Genomic DNA, 15492 nt, shown 5'->3' with positions numbered 1-15492 from the left:
TAAACGGATTAATAACAAATATATTGATTCTTTTTTCAGTCAATGTCATCTTATGACTTTTTGTAGGAAATTTAATATTTAACACACAAACTTTACTAAAATAAACTTTGAAAACTTTATTAACTTTTAAATAATTAACACACAAACTTTACTAAAATAAACTTTGAAAACTTTATTAACTTTTAAATAATTTCGTGAATTATTATTACTATTATAAAAATAATTTTACAAATATTTTATTTATATAAAATATATAAACTAACTACAATTTTTAGAATTTGTTTTTAATTATTTTCTCTATTATTTAAATTGAAAAAGGAAATAAAAAAAATTGAAAAAGGAAATAGTAGAAAATAAATTTATAAAAGATAGTATCAAGAATTACGTAAAGAAAAATTTGTGATTGACTAATCATGATTCAAGCATTCTAAAAATGACCTCACAAAAAAAAAGTTTTTAATTCTTTCCTTTTTTAATAAACAAAATAATTGCAATTGCATATATTCTTTGTGGGAAGTGCCATGTGTACGTGACAATTAAATGAGGACTTATAAAATAAGCCTCAAATGTATAGTATTAAGATTCATTCAATTTCACTCACACAACAAAACACAATAGAAGAAGAAGAACAACAACAACAAGACCAAGGTTTGTGTAAAACACCAAGATTTTGCATTCTTTCTTTTTTATTATTATTATTTTTCTTTCTGAGATTACTAAACTAGTACGAGGTAAACACAGAACAAAGTACGAAGTAACAACAACAGTGGAAACAAAAGAGAGACACAAAACACAATCACCAACGTTAATTTCAGATCTCAATTTTGGATCCCCATCTTGTTCTTCATCCCAAAGATTGAATTTTTATTTAATTTTTCCCCTTTTCTTCAATTTCAATCTTTTGGGGTCAAAGTTTTATGGCTTCTTCTGGAAATTCTGCAAATCCAAATCAAACCCAACAAACCCAATTTGATTTACAAAAGCTTTTCAAAGTAACAACAACAAATCAAAATCAAAATCAAAATTTGAACTCTTCTCCTTCATTCCCTTCACCTTCATCACTTTCTACACCCCCTCCTTCTTCTTATCCTACACCTTCTTCTTCATACCCTCCACCAACTGGTACATACCCTTATCATCTTCCTCACTATCTTCCTTTTCCAAATCTTCAACAAGAAAACCCTCTTATTCATCAACATCATCCTCAAATGCATGCACCTCAAAGACCCATTTTTCAACCTTCTTCTTCTCCTACATCACCAAATCCAAACACTACATCTGGTGCACGTTTAATGGCTTTGTTAGGGACTCAAAGCCAAAACCCTCCTTCAAATCAAGAATCTGAATTTTCAGTTTCATCAAACCCTGGTTCAGTTGTGACTTCAGTTTCTTCTCCTGGTAACATGGCAAGTCCAAATTCTACACCAACAAGGATGCTTAGTACTAAGCTTCCAAAGGGTAGACATTTGAAAGGAGAGAATGTTGTTTATGATATTGATGTTAAGTTGCCAGGTGAAATGCAGCCTCAACTCGAGGTTACGCCGATTACTAAGTATGCATCTGATCCTGGACTTGTGCTTGGGAGACAAATTGCTGTTAATAGATCTTATATATGTTATGGACTTAAACTCGGTGCTATTCGGGTTCTTAATATTAATACTGCTTTGAGATATTTGCTTCGAGGTCATACTCAGGTGAGATGTATTGCTTTTGGCATGTACTTCATTTTGATGGTTTTGTAGTTATTGATGTTTAGTAGTTAAGGTATTGTTTTAGATGGAAATTGAGTTGTTTGAATAAACGGCTTAATTAAGTGCTTATGTATAAACTATTTATGATAAAAGATAAAATAAAGTCAAACTGTTTTTATGTGTTATAAGTGCTTATGCATGAGTCAAACTGTTTGAAAAAACGGCTTACTTAAGTGCTTATGTATGAACATGTGATAAGATGTTTCCGTAAGCTCTCCAAAACAGCCTCACAAGTGCTTATGCCGGTCGATAAACTTGATAAGTCAATCCAAATAACCCTTAGTCAATTATGGCTTCTTCGTGCTAGGACTGATTGATGCATTGGCTTGGTGATTGATGATAGTAACTAGCAACCATTTTTCCTGTTTGACATTTTCCATTGACATTTTATGAACTCTGTGTTTCATATGATGATGCTATATTCATTTTACACTAACCACTGCTTATATAGAAGCTACCTTTGTTGTCTGTTGCCGCGAGACATTAAAAAGACGTGTGATTTTCTCATTTCCTCATAAACTTGTGAAAAATTTGCTGCTAGGAAATGTCAGACTATATGTCTATACTTTTTTAGTTTTCATCTGTAATTCATATGTTGCCTTTTCTTGATTTACCATGATTTACCATGCCGAGTTTAGATACATGTTTGCAGAAAGGCAAGATATATTATAAACACATGATGGCATGAGTCTTTTTTGATATCTGAGAAAGAAGTATTATTTGTGTTATTTCTGTGTTCTTTGCAAAGCTTGTTTTACTGCTTATGATGAGTTTGCTGTTGCTACACACATTCGAGATGTTGTTTCCCCTATTGTATTCTATCTCCAATCTATACTCCCTCCACCTTCAATTTATGCTTATTATCACGTTTTTATGTAGAGGGTATCCGACATGGCTTTCTTTGCTGAGGATGTTCACCTGTTAGCCAGGTAAATATCTTTTTTGTTTCTGTTTTGTCATTCTTTTTTTGCAATATTACATTTATTAATTTTTTCCATTGCATTTGCTCATGCATTCACAGTGCTAGCACTGACGGGAGAATTTTTATATGGAAAATCAATGAGGGCCCTGATGAGGAAGACAAGCCTCAAATTACTGGAAGAGTTATCCTAGCCATTCAAATATTAGGAGAGAGTGAGTCAGTTCATCCACGAGTATGCTGGCATCCACATAAACAAGTAACGGCGGATATATAATTTTGTTCCTTTAAGTTTTTTATCTTTCAGTTGGTTGTAACGCCTTTAAAGTTTTATCTCATAGTTATTGTAATTGATCAACAGGAGATTTTAATTGTTGCTATTGGAAACCGTATCCTCAAAATTGACACTATGAAAGCTGGAAAAGGTGAAACCTTTTCTGCAGAGGAACCTCTCAAATGTAACATTGATAAGTTGATTGATGGCGTGCAACTTATCGGTAAGCATGATGACAATATCACCGAGTTGTCAATGTGCCAATGGATGAAGAGTCGATTAGCTTCAGCATCAGCAGATGGCACGGTCTGCATTTGCCTCTCTACTGCCCTACTTTTTTCCTTTATTTCTCGACGTCCGATTTTTTTTCGCCAGTGGAATCTGTGAAAGATTAATTTAATCTTGATTCTCCATGCCTTTAATTGGTTCATGTTATTGTATTACATATTGGAGTTGTCTATTTGAAGAAAAATCTTATTGACATTTGTTCTTTTATTTTGCAGTTGTAAATAGCTTATTTTTTTTTTTGTCAACAGGTGAAGATATGGGAAGAACGTAAGGCAACACCACTTGCTGTTTTAAGACCACATGATGGTAAACCTGTTAATTCCGTGACGTTCTTGACTGCTCCTCACCGCCCAGATCACATCGTTCTTGTCACAGCGGTATATGCTCCTAGTTTTTGACATTACCATTATTGGAAACACGTATATGCATATACTTCAGTTGTCGGTGATTTTGGACTTCCTTGTCTGCATCTTGACTATTAGTCATTTATGCTCAAAGTGGTATCCAGATTCACCTTTCATCTTTCACTAACTAAATTATTTTTTGTATATATTTCCATTACTACAGGGCCCACTAAATCAGGAAGTGAAGATATGGGTATCTGGTTACGAGGAAGGTTGGTTATTGCCTAGTGATTCTGAGTCATGGATTTGTGTTCAGACTTTGGATATAAGAAGTTCTTCTGAAACCAACCCCGAGGATGCATTCTTTAATCAAGTTGTAGCGTTGCCTCGTGCTGGTTTGGTTCTGCTAGCAAATGCCAAGAAAAATACAATATATGCTGTGCATATAGAGTATGGACCCAATCCAACTGCTACTCGCATGGACTATATTTCCGAGTTCATAGTCACAATGCCTATATTAAGCCTTATTGGAACTAGTGATAGTTTACCAGATGGAGACCATCTTGTTCAGATATATTGTGTCCAAACACAAGCTATTCAACAGTACGGACTCAATTTGTCACAATGTTTGCCTCCGCCACTAGACAATGTTGAACTTGAAAAAACAGAAGCAAGTGTATCTCGTGCTTGGGATGGATCTACTGATCTGGAAACTGTTAACATACCACAAGTTCAGCTGAGCACTTCTGAAAGTGCTGTAAATTTATCTTCTACAGATATTCATGGTCTTCCTGAAGGTTCTGTGTCAGATACTGAGACCAAGCCAAATGATTTACCTTCTCATAATGGTTTTGAGCATGTCCACGCTGCTCCACCTCCACTTCCTCCGAGTCCAAGACTGTCTCGCAAGTTATCTGGTACCAAAAGTTCTAATATTTTAGCGACCAGCTCAACAAGTGCCGGTGATCACAGCAATGAGCCAACAAATCTTGATTCTTCTGCAGACCAAAGAATAGAGTCTGAAAAAGATAGTGTGGCTGATGTGCCTGCATCGGGTGACAGTTTGCAAGAAAGTGACAGAGTTGTACAAAATGATGTTTCTGATTCCCCTACAATATTTAAACACCCAACTCATTTGGTAACTCCATCTGAGATATTCTCTAAAGCTGCTTTGTCTCCTGCTAATTCCAATATCTCTCAAGGTATGAATGTTCAAGGTGTTGCTGCACATAGTGATGCAGAAAAGTTTGAAGTAGAAGTTAAAGTAGTAGGTGAGAGTGAGACTGCTTCTAATCAAGAAAACACTGAGTATGACATAGACTCCCACACCAATGTTGCTGAGAAGAAAGAGAAGTTATTCTACTCTCAGGCTTCTGATCTTGGCATTCAGATGGCTAGAGACACCTATAATATCGAGGGAGTTCGTCAGGCTGATAATACTAATACTATTGATGCACCTGATAAAAACCGTACATCAATTGAGGAAGAAGTTCAAGAGACGAGTAAGGAGGTACCTGCAAATATCAGGGAATCAGAAGTTGTAGCTGCAACTTTGCAGTCTCCAGCACCATCCACGAAAGGTAAAAGACAGAAGGGTAAAGGTTCTCAAGTTCCTGGTACATCTTCCACTTCTCCCAGCCCTTTTAATTCAGCGGATTCAGCAAATGATCAAGGCGGAAATTCAGCAGCCCCGTCGGTGGAGGCTGCTTTACCACAATTATCTACTGTGCACGAGATGATGGGCCAGGTTATTAATTTACATTTGAACTTTACTTTTATTTGCTGGCTTCACGTACTATGGTCCATACAATGCATATATTTGTGAAGTTACCAATGATTTTGGCAGTGCCGATATTTATGACTAAATTGCTTAAGTGTTTTGTGTATTGTAATATAGGTTCAACATGCTAACACAAGAGCATGGTTGAATGTTATTTCGTAGGACTAGGAATACTTTTCATATCGTTTATTTGGTTTTGACTCGCTAAGTTTGTATACACTCATGTCACACAATGAGCTATTTTTAGTTTTTTATCTTGATCTCCTTCATTTCTTGTTTTACAGCTATTAAACATGCAAAAGGAAATGCAAAAGCAGATGAATGTGATGGTTTCGGTCCCGGTTACTAAGGAAGGCAAAAGATTAGAAGGGTCATTGGGTCGAAGCATGGAGAAGGTAGTCAAGGCTAACGCCGATGCTTTGTGGGCTCGCATACAAGAAGAAAATGCAAAGAAAGAGAAATTAGAGCGAGACCATGTGCAGCAAATAACAAATTTGATCTCCAATTACATAAACAAGGACATGTCATCTCTATTGGAGAAAATCATTAAGAAGGAAGTATCTTCAATTGGAACAACCATTACTCGTTCACTTAGTCAAAACCTAGAGAAAGCAATATCAACAGCTGTTACAGAGTCATTCCAGGTTTATATTAATTTCAACATTTGAAAATACTACTTTTTCAACTAGAGTACACATATTTCTGGTAAAATTAGGTTTTTGTTAATTTGCTTTGGAGAACTTAAATGTTTTATATCATAAATCTTTGTGTGCCAATTATGGTTTACGAACTAGTCTGATTTGATCAGATTTTCTATTTTATATGGTGAATTGCCACTTCTATTTTTTCCTCAATACTGAAGTGACGATTTTTATGCTATAAATTATGCAGAAGGGGGTCGGAGACAAAGCATTAAACCAACTAGAAAAGTCAGTTAGTTCAAAACTTGAAGCTACAGTGGCTAGGCAGATACAAGTACAATTTCAAACTACTGGCAAACAGGCTCTTCAGGTAAACAGCAAGTAGTCAACACAGACGATGTATTTAAAAACACTCGTTATTTTGTTTTTTAGCATTTTGAGTGTATGGATTTGTCTTATTGTGCCTTTTCTTTATCATGCGCATTATGTGCAAATATATATTTATTTATATAATAGGACAACTAAGAATGTTTTCTTTGTTGGACTGATTCACTCCATAAATCCATCCGTGTCCATGAAAATGGATGAGAAGTTTGTAAGTTTGATGCCATAATTCCATCTGAGATGCTAAGAATTCGATATAGCTTGTCTTAGCTATTCTTTACTACCTTGTATCAAGCAATGCCTTCTTTTAGGATGTGCATATGGAGGACCATTAGCTTCACAAAACTTAGGGTATTCTATTATTAATATAAGGCTGATATTGTCAAAATTATTACCTAGGTAATATTTGAAAGTAAGATCTCTCCGAACTTAGAAATGAGCTTGAAGTTCTACTACTACCTTTTTTATATGATTTGCAGTTCAAGTTAACTTTATATTATGGATTTTTTTTTTAATGTTTGCCTTCAAGATTGTATGGAATTTGGTTCCCTTGTAAGCGATTTTCTTTAATCATTTCTTGTGGCGTTGTTTGTATTTTGTAGGAAGCACTTAGGACTAGTGTGGAAGCTACATTAGTTCCTGCCTTCGAGAAGTCTTGCAAAGCTATGTTCGAGCAAATTGATGGCACTTTTCAGAATGGTCTTTTGAACCACACAACTGCTATTCAACAGCAGTATGATTCTACTCATTCTCCGCTAGCCATAACTTTGAGGGTATGTATATGATGCTTGTTTTGAAAATTGATAACATGATTTTTCTATCTTCACCGTTGTTTTTTCCTGCCATCAGAGACTCTATTGCCTTTCTATCATTAGCATTATTATTTATGTTTTCGTGATTGGCAAGGCTATTGTTATAACTTTGTTGTTAGTTATGTGGCCCTAATCAGATTCACGTATGTAATATAAATAGCTTTTGGAGTATATGGCTGAAAATTTTGTTTCTTTGGAAAGAACATATAATTAGATTAATGCAGTAATAGGATTTCTTTTCATTGTGCGCTGAACTTTTTAATGATCTATCAATGTGGTGTCATAATTTCATAGGAAACAATTAATTCAGCATCATCGATCACTCAAACTTTGAGCGGACAATTAGCTGATGGCCAACGTAAATTGTTGGAAATGGCAGCTAATTCCAAAGTGGCTGCTGATCCTTTTGTAACACAAATCAACAATGGGTTGCATGAGATGGTATGTCTGTTTGTCTTTTTTCTTATCATCTTATTTTCAAATGGTGCTCTTGTTATTTCTTTCTGTGAGATGACTTGCGTGTTGACAGACCGAGGATCCTACCAAAGAACTATCAAGGTTAATAAGTGAGGGAAAATTTGAGGAAGCGTTTACTGGAGCTCTTCATAGAAGTGACGTTGCAATAGTTTCTTGGTTATGTTCTCAGGTATGAGTGTATGACAATTATATGTTTGGTTGACTTGGGTAACAAGTAACAACTCAGAATTTCATTTTTGTTGTGAATGGTGCTTATGAAGAACTAATCAATGTGAAATGAAGTATGTGATGATGGTGCTTATTTCAAGCATTTTTTCGGTGATTTTTGGGAAACTTCGTTATCATATAAGTGCTTATTGTTAGCAGCCAACACTCGGTGGGATTTAGTCCCACATCGGATAGATAGGACTCTTGAGAAGAGTTTATAAAGAGGAGGCAATCCTCACCTTACAAGCCGGTTTTGTAAGGATGAGTTAGGCCTCGATATTCGTGACATGGTATCAGAGCCTATCAGGTCTATCGTTGGGCTTCCGCCTTCCTCCGTCGTCCACGCTTCAGGCCCATTCCGCTGGGCTGAAGCGTGAGGGAGGGTGTTAGCAGCCAACACTCGGTGGGATTTAGTCCCACATCGGATAGATAGGACTCTTGAGAAGAGTTTATAAAGAGGAGGCAATCCTCACCTTACAAGCCGGTTTTGTAAGGATGAGTTAGGCCTCGATATTCGTGACACTTATGTACAAGTTATTTCTATAACAATAGATAAAATAAAGTGACATTGTTTTCATATAAGTTATAAAGTTAACCTGTTAATTAAGCTAAAAACAACTTATGGACATATCACACGAGTTGTTTCCATAAGCTCTCACAAATGCTTATGTCAGTATATAACCTCAAATAAGTCAATCCAAACAAGTACTAAACATGCAATATTTATTTTGAAGTTTATTTGCTGTTCCTATGATAATTTGGTCCATCTTTTACGTCAGGTTGAAATCACATTTCACTTATGATCAAATCAGATCTCCATATAATTAATAGTTAATGCATTTTAATTTATTGTTTTTAGTTAATGTGGTTCTAACATTCCTTTGCAAACCTCTTCTTCATAAACAGGTTGATTTAACCGGTATCTTGACAATGGTACCATTGCCATTAAGCCAAGGAGTACTTTTATCTCTTCTACAACAATTATCCTGCGGCATCAATACAGAGACACTAAAAAAATTGCAATGGATGACAGATGTAGCTGCTGCTATAAACCCTGCAGATACGAGGATTGCAGCGCATGTGCGGCCAATATTGGATCAAGTGTACCGAACACTAGGCCATCATCGCAATTTACCAACGAATTCCCCTTCAGAAGCTAGCAATATCCGCCTTCTCATGCATGTCATAAACTCGGTGTTATTGAGCTGTAAATGAGTCATCTTTGCAGAAAACGTGTTGAAGAGTACCATCTTTGGTTTGTAAATTGTGTGACATCCTCATAGGAAGAAGTTAACATCACATTAGTTTCGAAACTGCAATTGGAGATAAACCGAATCAAGGGTCGGTAGCAGTTAAGGATTGGCGGAATGGCTGCAACAAGTACTACTGACTAGCAGTTACGACAGGACAAGCCTTTGTGTGAGGTTTTGCGCTTCTTCTGATACTTTAAAGCTCTTGCCACGATAGCATTCATAGAACGGTCGGAATCATTATACATTAATTGTGAAATGAAAACATCGAGGTTGGCTGGCTAGCTTCGGAGGCAGTGGTGTTTTGGTAGGATGTTGTGTGTGGGCTGGCTCTCAAGTGTCTTGAAATTTGCAGTCATTTTAATAATGGAATGAGAGCTTCCCAATTATGTAAACTTTGTTACACTGAATGTAGCTATTGTAGCAGTTTAGACTTTGCTAGAGATTAAGGTGCAGTTTTGGATTTTTTTTTCCCTTTTTTTTTTTATTTTTATCTACAAGAGTTTGTCAATTAAAATAAGTTTATTTTGTTGATGTTTACGGAGAAGTTATTGTTTAAAATACTCATAATTATTTTAATTTTTTTATCCATTTGGCTTTTTGAGAAGTTTTTATCTAAATTGGCTGTCTATACAGGTGAACTCAGGTATCTCTAGTCAGTAGGAAGAGACTTTTGAGATATATTTAATATGTAATCATTAGGCATTGTTTTTAATAATCTTGGGGGTAATTAGGGGAAAAACTTATTTAAAAATTTTGTGGTCATCAATAATAGCATTTTTTTAATATTTTTTATTTAAAAAACTCGGTATCCAGTCCAAGGACCGACTAATCCGAGGGATCAATTTCACGGCCCATTTGTAGGGGTCATTTAAAGCCAGAGTTTTTTTGCTTGGTATAGATTAGTCTACCGAAATTGACACCACGAAAATCGAACCCGAGACCTCGAGAGAAGCACACTCTAAGGTCTTAATTCAACACCATTAGGCTATTCCAAGTGAGGTTTTTTTCAAAAATATATTAATGTGGTGTTGTCTTAATTTTGAATGAATTTATAGCTTATGATAGATTATTAACCATTATAGAAAGAAAAAAAAGTACGTAAATCACATGATAACTTGCCAATAGTGAAGCCATTGGTGCTTAACAACTCTACCAAATCTTTAACTAGAGAAAACAACAAAAATAAACAAACCTAAAAATGGAAAACAGAAAATAGGATACCCTATTAATTCATGAATTATTAAAACTCATTTTCATTTTTGAAAATACCATAAAACCATGCAAATGCACAATTGTTTTTATTTTGTTGCAACACAGATACATCACCACACCACCACACTCGCGCACCAGGTGTGGTGACGGTTAAATCTAGTTAGAGAAAATTTCTCTCCACATTTATTGCATCGTGCAACTGTCATATAAGATCCATTTTCGATCAAGTCGGAGAGAGTAATAAACTTTTATATAGAGATGTAAATAAATAAACTCTTTGGTTTCTCTTCTGTGGTATTTCTGTTTCCTTATAACCAAATTTAGAACCAAAAAAAGAGGAGTTAACACCTATCTCACATTTCATTATTGGTGATGATGAAAGGTGACACAAAATATATTAAAAAAAAAAAACATGTACGTGTGATTAATTGTGTGTGCTGTTACGTTTGTATTAAGTTGTGATATGGAATTTTTTCCTTAAAAAAAGCTTAGCGTGTCTACAAAGCTCACCATTTCTAATCAGTTATCTTTAGATTACGTTACCACCAACTGTTCCAAACACAAAACATATATATACATATCATATGGTCTAGGATTAGGTGCAGTCGAAAAATTCATGCAGTCACACAGTCAGATATCGATGACTGTTTGATTAAAATTAGACGATTCTGATTTAAGTGTAATATTTTTTTTAAAATATTAAACAAAAATTACATGTTCTTTTTTATATGTTGTATGATCTTAATCAGACGGTCAGAAAACTTGTGATTGCATCGAATCATCGACTACATTGAATCCATTTCTCATATCATATATATACGTATACCTAAGTCCTAGCCTCCCTTTAATTTTTCCTTTAACCTTAATACTCATCTCAAAGGTATTCTACTACCCTTTACTCTCATAATCATCATCATCATCATCATGAGATTATATATTAATCATTTTGAATAAGTGTATCAATTCTTTCTTAAACATTTTGTTTTTTTACATACATTGAAAAGAGGTTTTAATTTGTTGTCCATTTTTTTATAGTATGTACCTATGAATTTGTTTTATGTTCTTGTGTTTGATTAATAACAATGTTTGTGTTTTATGTTCTTGTGTTTGATTAATAACAGAAAAAGGCATAAAAAATGGAGCAAGAGAAGAATAAGAGAGCAAGAGAATATGATGATGTTGAAGCTAAGATTTGGTTTTCTTTAGAGAATAATAACAAAAAAGCTAAAAAAAGCAAAAGCTTCAACAAAGACAAGAATGAAGTTGAAGACAAAAATTGTTTAGCATTTGGAGTGTTTGATTTTCCTTGGTTGAAAGATGGTGTTATATGCAAATCAGAAGAATGTTTCATGGATTTTGAAGATAATTTTTTGTCATTATTACAAAACCAAGATACTTGTTTCAAAGTTTCTTCTAGCAATGATTTTTTTGAGACATCAATGGTTCATATTCAAGAATCTAAGTTGATGGAAGATGTTTGGCTTCCATTTGAGATTAATGGATTAGAGCTTGAAGAAGAGGATTTGGATTGTATTTTGAGCTCTTTGCTAAATAATTAAAGCCTCTTTCACACAATACAATCAAATATCATAGGGTAATTTTTTTTTAATGTTATTATTATTAGTCCTAGATTCAATCTTCATCATAGATAAATATATATCAACCTTGTATTACAAATGGGTTATTTGAAACAAAATCGAACAATTTTTTGTCAGAATTCAGATGGTTAACACAGTTTAAATATATGGTTAATTACGTTTAGTAGATGATTAGTTGATATGATAAGGTGCTGAAACTCATTAGTTAATCATCTATTAAACACAATTAACCATGACTTTGAACGTCATTAAGCATGATTTCAACGTCGTTAACCATGATTTTCTTTGCCTGTATTTTCCACCTTATGGAGGCATTATTTGGATAAGCTATGCCATGATTATTTTTGTTAAGCTTTTTCTTTCATTTTCTTGTATGCTATAGAATTCAATATTTTTCTGCATTTACTACTTATTTTATAATATGTATCCTAAAATGTGTGAAATTAGTGATTTTTCTTCAGTAATTTCTCGCCCCTAAAACCCTCATAAAGTATGAAATTTTTTACTTATAAGCTTCAAATGTATGGATTACATAGTCCTTAAAATTGGAAGCTTATTCTGTTCACCATAGTCCAAATTAGGTCCAGAAATGAACAAAACTTGTTATGTAGTTCAAGACAAAAGGGAATTTTCTGAATTAAGATATTAGAGAGTAATTTGTAGCTTTGTTGGGTTATTAAAGGGTTGCAATGAATGCACCAACAAGAAATTACTTGAAGTGGCAAGGATCTTGGTCCTCTTATGCATGTGGTCAGAGATTTGATTTCCGGCTCATGCTTGGGAAGAGAAAATTCGGTATGAGTGCCCTGCACGTTCTCTGACGGACATTAGTCACGCTAATGGAAATAGAAACTTCTACAATTATCATGCTAACAAAAAAAGGTTGTATAATGAATGCAATTTTTTTATTTTTTTTATTTAACAACCCAACATCTTTTGCGTGCAACTACCGAAACTTATAAATGTACATTAGCAACTTGTACAAAAAAAAGCAAATTAGCAACAAAGTTTTTTGTAAAAAGTTAACGCAACTACATTTATAAGTTTATATTTAAATGTGATGTTTGACTATTCTAGCACACAAAAGGTTGTTACACTTGCACATTAATATGAATCATTGAAAATAATTTGCAACCCTATATATTGTCTTTTGATTTGAGTGGAAAATGCTTATAGATTACTAGTAACAATTTGGTTTGTTTCTTAACAGTTCTTCTCATAATTTTTTTAGTGGTATGACATAAGTATTTTTTGGTTTAATGATTGTTGCACTTAGAATAAAGCCATTCGATGTACCAAAAAAAGAATAAAGCCATTCGTTTGTTACTTTATAAAAATTTCAGTGCTGCTTGCTATAGTTGTGAATCTTGTGATGATGTTTGTAACCTATAAACAACTTGATGCTTCTCAAAACTTTTATCCTTCAATAAAATGATTGCTTATGGCATGTTTGGCTTCTGAGCTTTTAGAATTTATTATTTATTTTCTGTTTAATTATAGAAATGTCACTTTGTTTACGGATCTAGTCACCAAAGTAGGGTGACAAATCGACCAATCTGTTTATCCGCTATTTTAGGTGGGACGAGTTAAATTTTAAATCCGATCACTTAAATTGGTCGGCCTTACTTTAAACATATTAATTACAAGGTAAACCAAAATCGGACGAATTGTCCGATTTTGCTATCTTACATCAAGCCATACGTTCGTATGACATTAATTGATTATAGAGCTACCATCTACGTTTAAAACAAAAGAACCTTCATTTTGTAAATAGTACAATCAAACAAACATTCACTATTTTCTATTAAAAAGTGAGAATAATATGTGATATGTTTGTAAGCCAAACAAAAAAATCAAAAGCCAGATACCAATGAGTTTAACAAATATTGAATTGATCAAAGTAGTAAGAATTTTGAATTCCTTAAAAAAACGGCTGATTATGGGTGTTGGAACAAATGTTGAAGCAAAACCAGACACACACCCACTTTGTGATTTGAGAGAGATGAAGGAGAAGAGAGAAAAATTAATTCTTTATTAATTTGAGAGTAATTGTGAATTACAATGAAGTGATAATGATCTAATGCAAAAACCAGAGTATACATCTATATTTATAAGCTATACATTGTATCTTACTCTCTAAGTAGCAACCTAACAGGATGTGTAACTACCTAACTAACTAACTAACTGACTTAGCTAGACAAATGTTCACACACTTGTCACTACATCTTAATATGGACAGATGTAACTACATCTGACACAACATGATAGGTTTGACCATTACTAAACAACAATGAGTTCATTCTACGACTTTTTGTGTATGGAATATAACTTAATAAATTTTCCAACTGAGATTAATTACACTTAATCAGTGGTGAAACTTTGATGTATTGATTTTGTAACAAGTATCCTTACTTGCGCTCTTTTTTATGAAACCTCTTTTAATTTTATTGGTACAAAATTCTTTATTTTCCTATTTGGTCGTGAGTTATAAAATAAATAGAAACGTTTGGGTCACTTATGGTTGAAGGAAAGTGGCAACTTTATAATTATTTTTGTAAGAGTGTTTCTCTCACCCAAATAGTCACTTTTTTTAGTCAACCCAAATAGCCATTTATGCTTGAGATTTCACCAACTTCAGTGGTTCAAGATTCATTCGATCGGTGGTGTAATTATGTTTATAAATTATATCTCTTTTTTCTTTGCTTCTCTAAACCTTCTGTATAATTATGTCCTACACCTCTCACACTATATATTAGGGATATTAAACATTTTATTTTAGTTAATTATAAGTAAAATAAATTAAAAAAATTAATATATTTGGTTTAAATTTTACACTAAACATATCAATGTTTATGAACTATTTTTTATTTATATTTTGGGACGGAAGAAGTATATAATTATTAGGATCATATGAGGTTAGTCTTTTTTATTTATTTTTTCTTTTGTCATGGGTAAGAGACACAAGAGTAAAGGATAAAGAATTAGCACAATATGGTTTGTAAGCAAATGTTATGTTATTTTAATCAAAGTCATTGAACGTGACTTGAAGACGAAATATAATAATATATTTATGCAAATTTTCTTCTACTATATGATAGCAATGGACATTACAGTCATCAGCGGACCTAGGGGGGCGGGCTGGGGAGGGCCATGGCCCACCCCCAAAAAATGTGAAATTACTTAAATACCCTTGGGAGGTTTATAAAATTATACCTATCTACTATATATATTAGTTGCGGTAAAAATATATAAAACTGGGAGTTTGGTCCAGTGGTCTCTGGCATGGTTTTATGGCAACAGGTCCTGTGTTCAACTCCCTCTTCCCATATTTTTTGCATTTTTTGCATTTTCTTCTTTTCTTCTTTTCTTTTAAAAAATTCATGTTTAATACCCATAATTTAAACCCATGGAGAGTTTGAGACCAAAACAATTCCTCAAACCACTTAACCAAACACATTTTTTCATAAAATGTTAATTTTCATGTATATATATCAATACAAAAAATAGACAATTTTGTTTTTCTTTTATAAAAAAACACAACTATTTTCAATT

General features: G+C 33.6%; 1 protein-coding gene and 1 long non-coding RNA gene across 2 annotated transcripts; both read left to right on the top strand.

The window, feature by feature from the left end:
- The first annotated feature begins 578 nt into the window (after nucleotides 1-578).
- On the top strand, nucleotides 579-9734 carry LOC123898579 (enhancer of mRNA-decapping protein 4-like). Its single transcript, XM_045949567.1, has 13 exons — nucleotides 579-648; nucleotides 742-1694; nucleotides 2631-2680; nucleotides 2773-2929; nucleotides 3032-3250; nucleotides 3481-3609; nucleotides 3800-5323; nucleotides 5641-6000; nucleotides 6248-6367; nucleotides 6984-7154; nucleotides 7488-7634; nucleotides 7723-7839; nucleotides 8784-9734. Exons 2-13 carry the CDS (start codon nucleotides 918-920, stop codon nucleotides 9090-9092), a joined length of 4080 nt encoding a protein of 1359 aa, XP_045805523.1. The 5' UTR covers nucleotides 579-648; nucleotides 742-917; the 3' UTR covers nucleotides 9093-9734.
- A 1171-nt stretch (nucleotides 9735-10905) lies between these two features.
- Nucleotides 10906-12341, top strand: LOC123898622. Its single transcript, XR_006805375.1, has 2 exons — nucleotides 10906-11222; nucleotides 11464-12341. It is a non-coding gene; the product is annotated as an uncharacterized LOC123898622 (long non-coding RNA).
- The last annotated feature ends 3151 nt before the right edge of the window (nucleotides 12342-15492 follow it).

Source organism: Trifolium pratense, linkage group LG7, assembly GCF_020283565.1.
Source record: "Trifolium pratense cultivar HEN17-A07 linkage group LG7, ARS_RC_1.1, whole genome shotgun sequence".
Lineage (NCBI taxonomy): Eukaryota > Viridiplantae > Streptophyta > Magnoliopsida > Fabales > Fabaceae > Trifolium > Trifolium pratense.
This window is presented reverse-complemented; position numbering and strand designations above follow the sequence as displayed.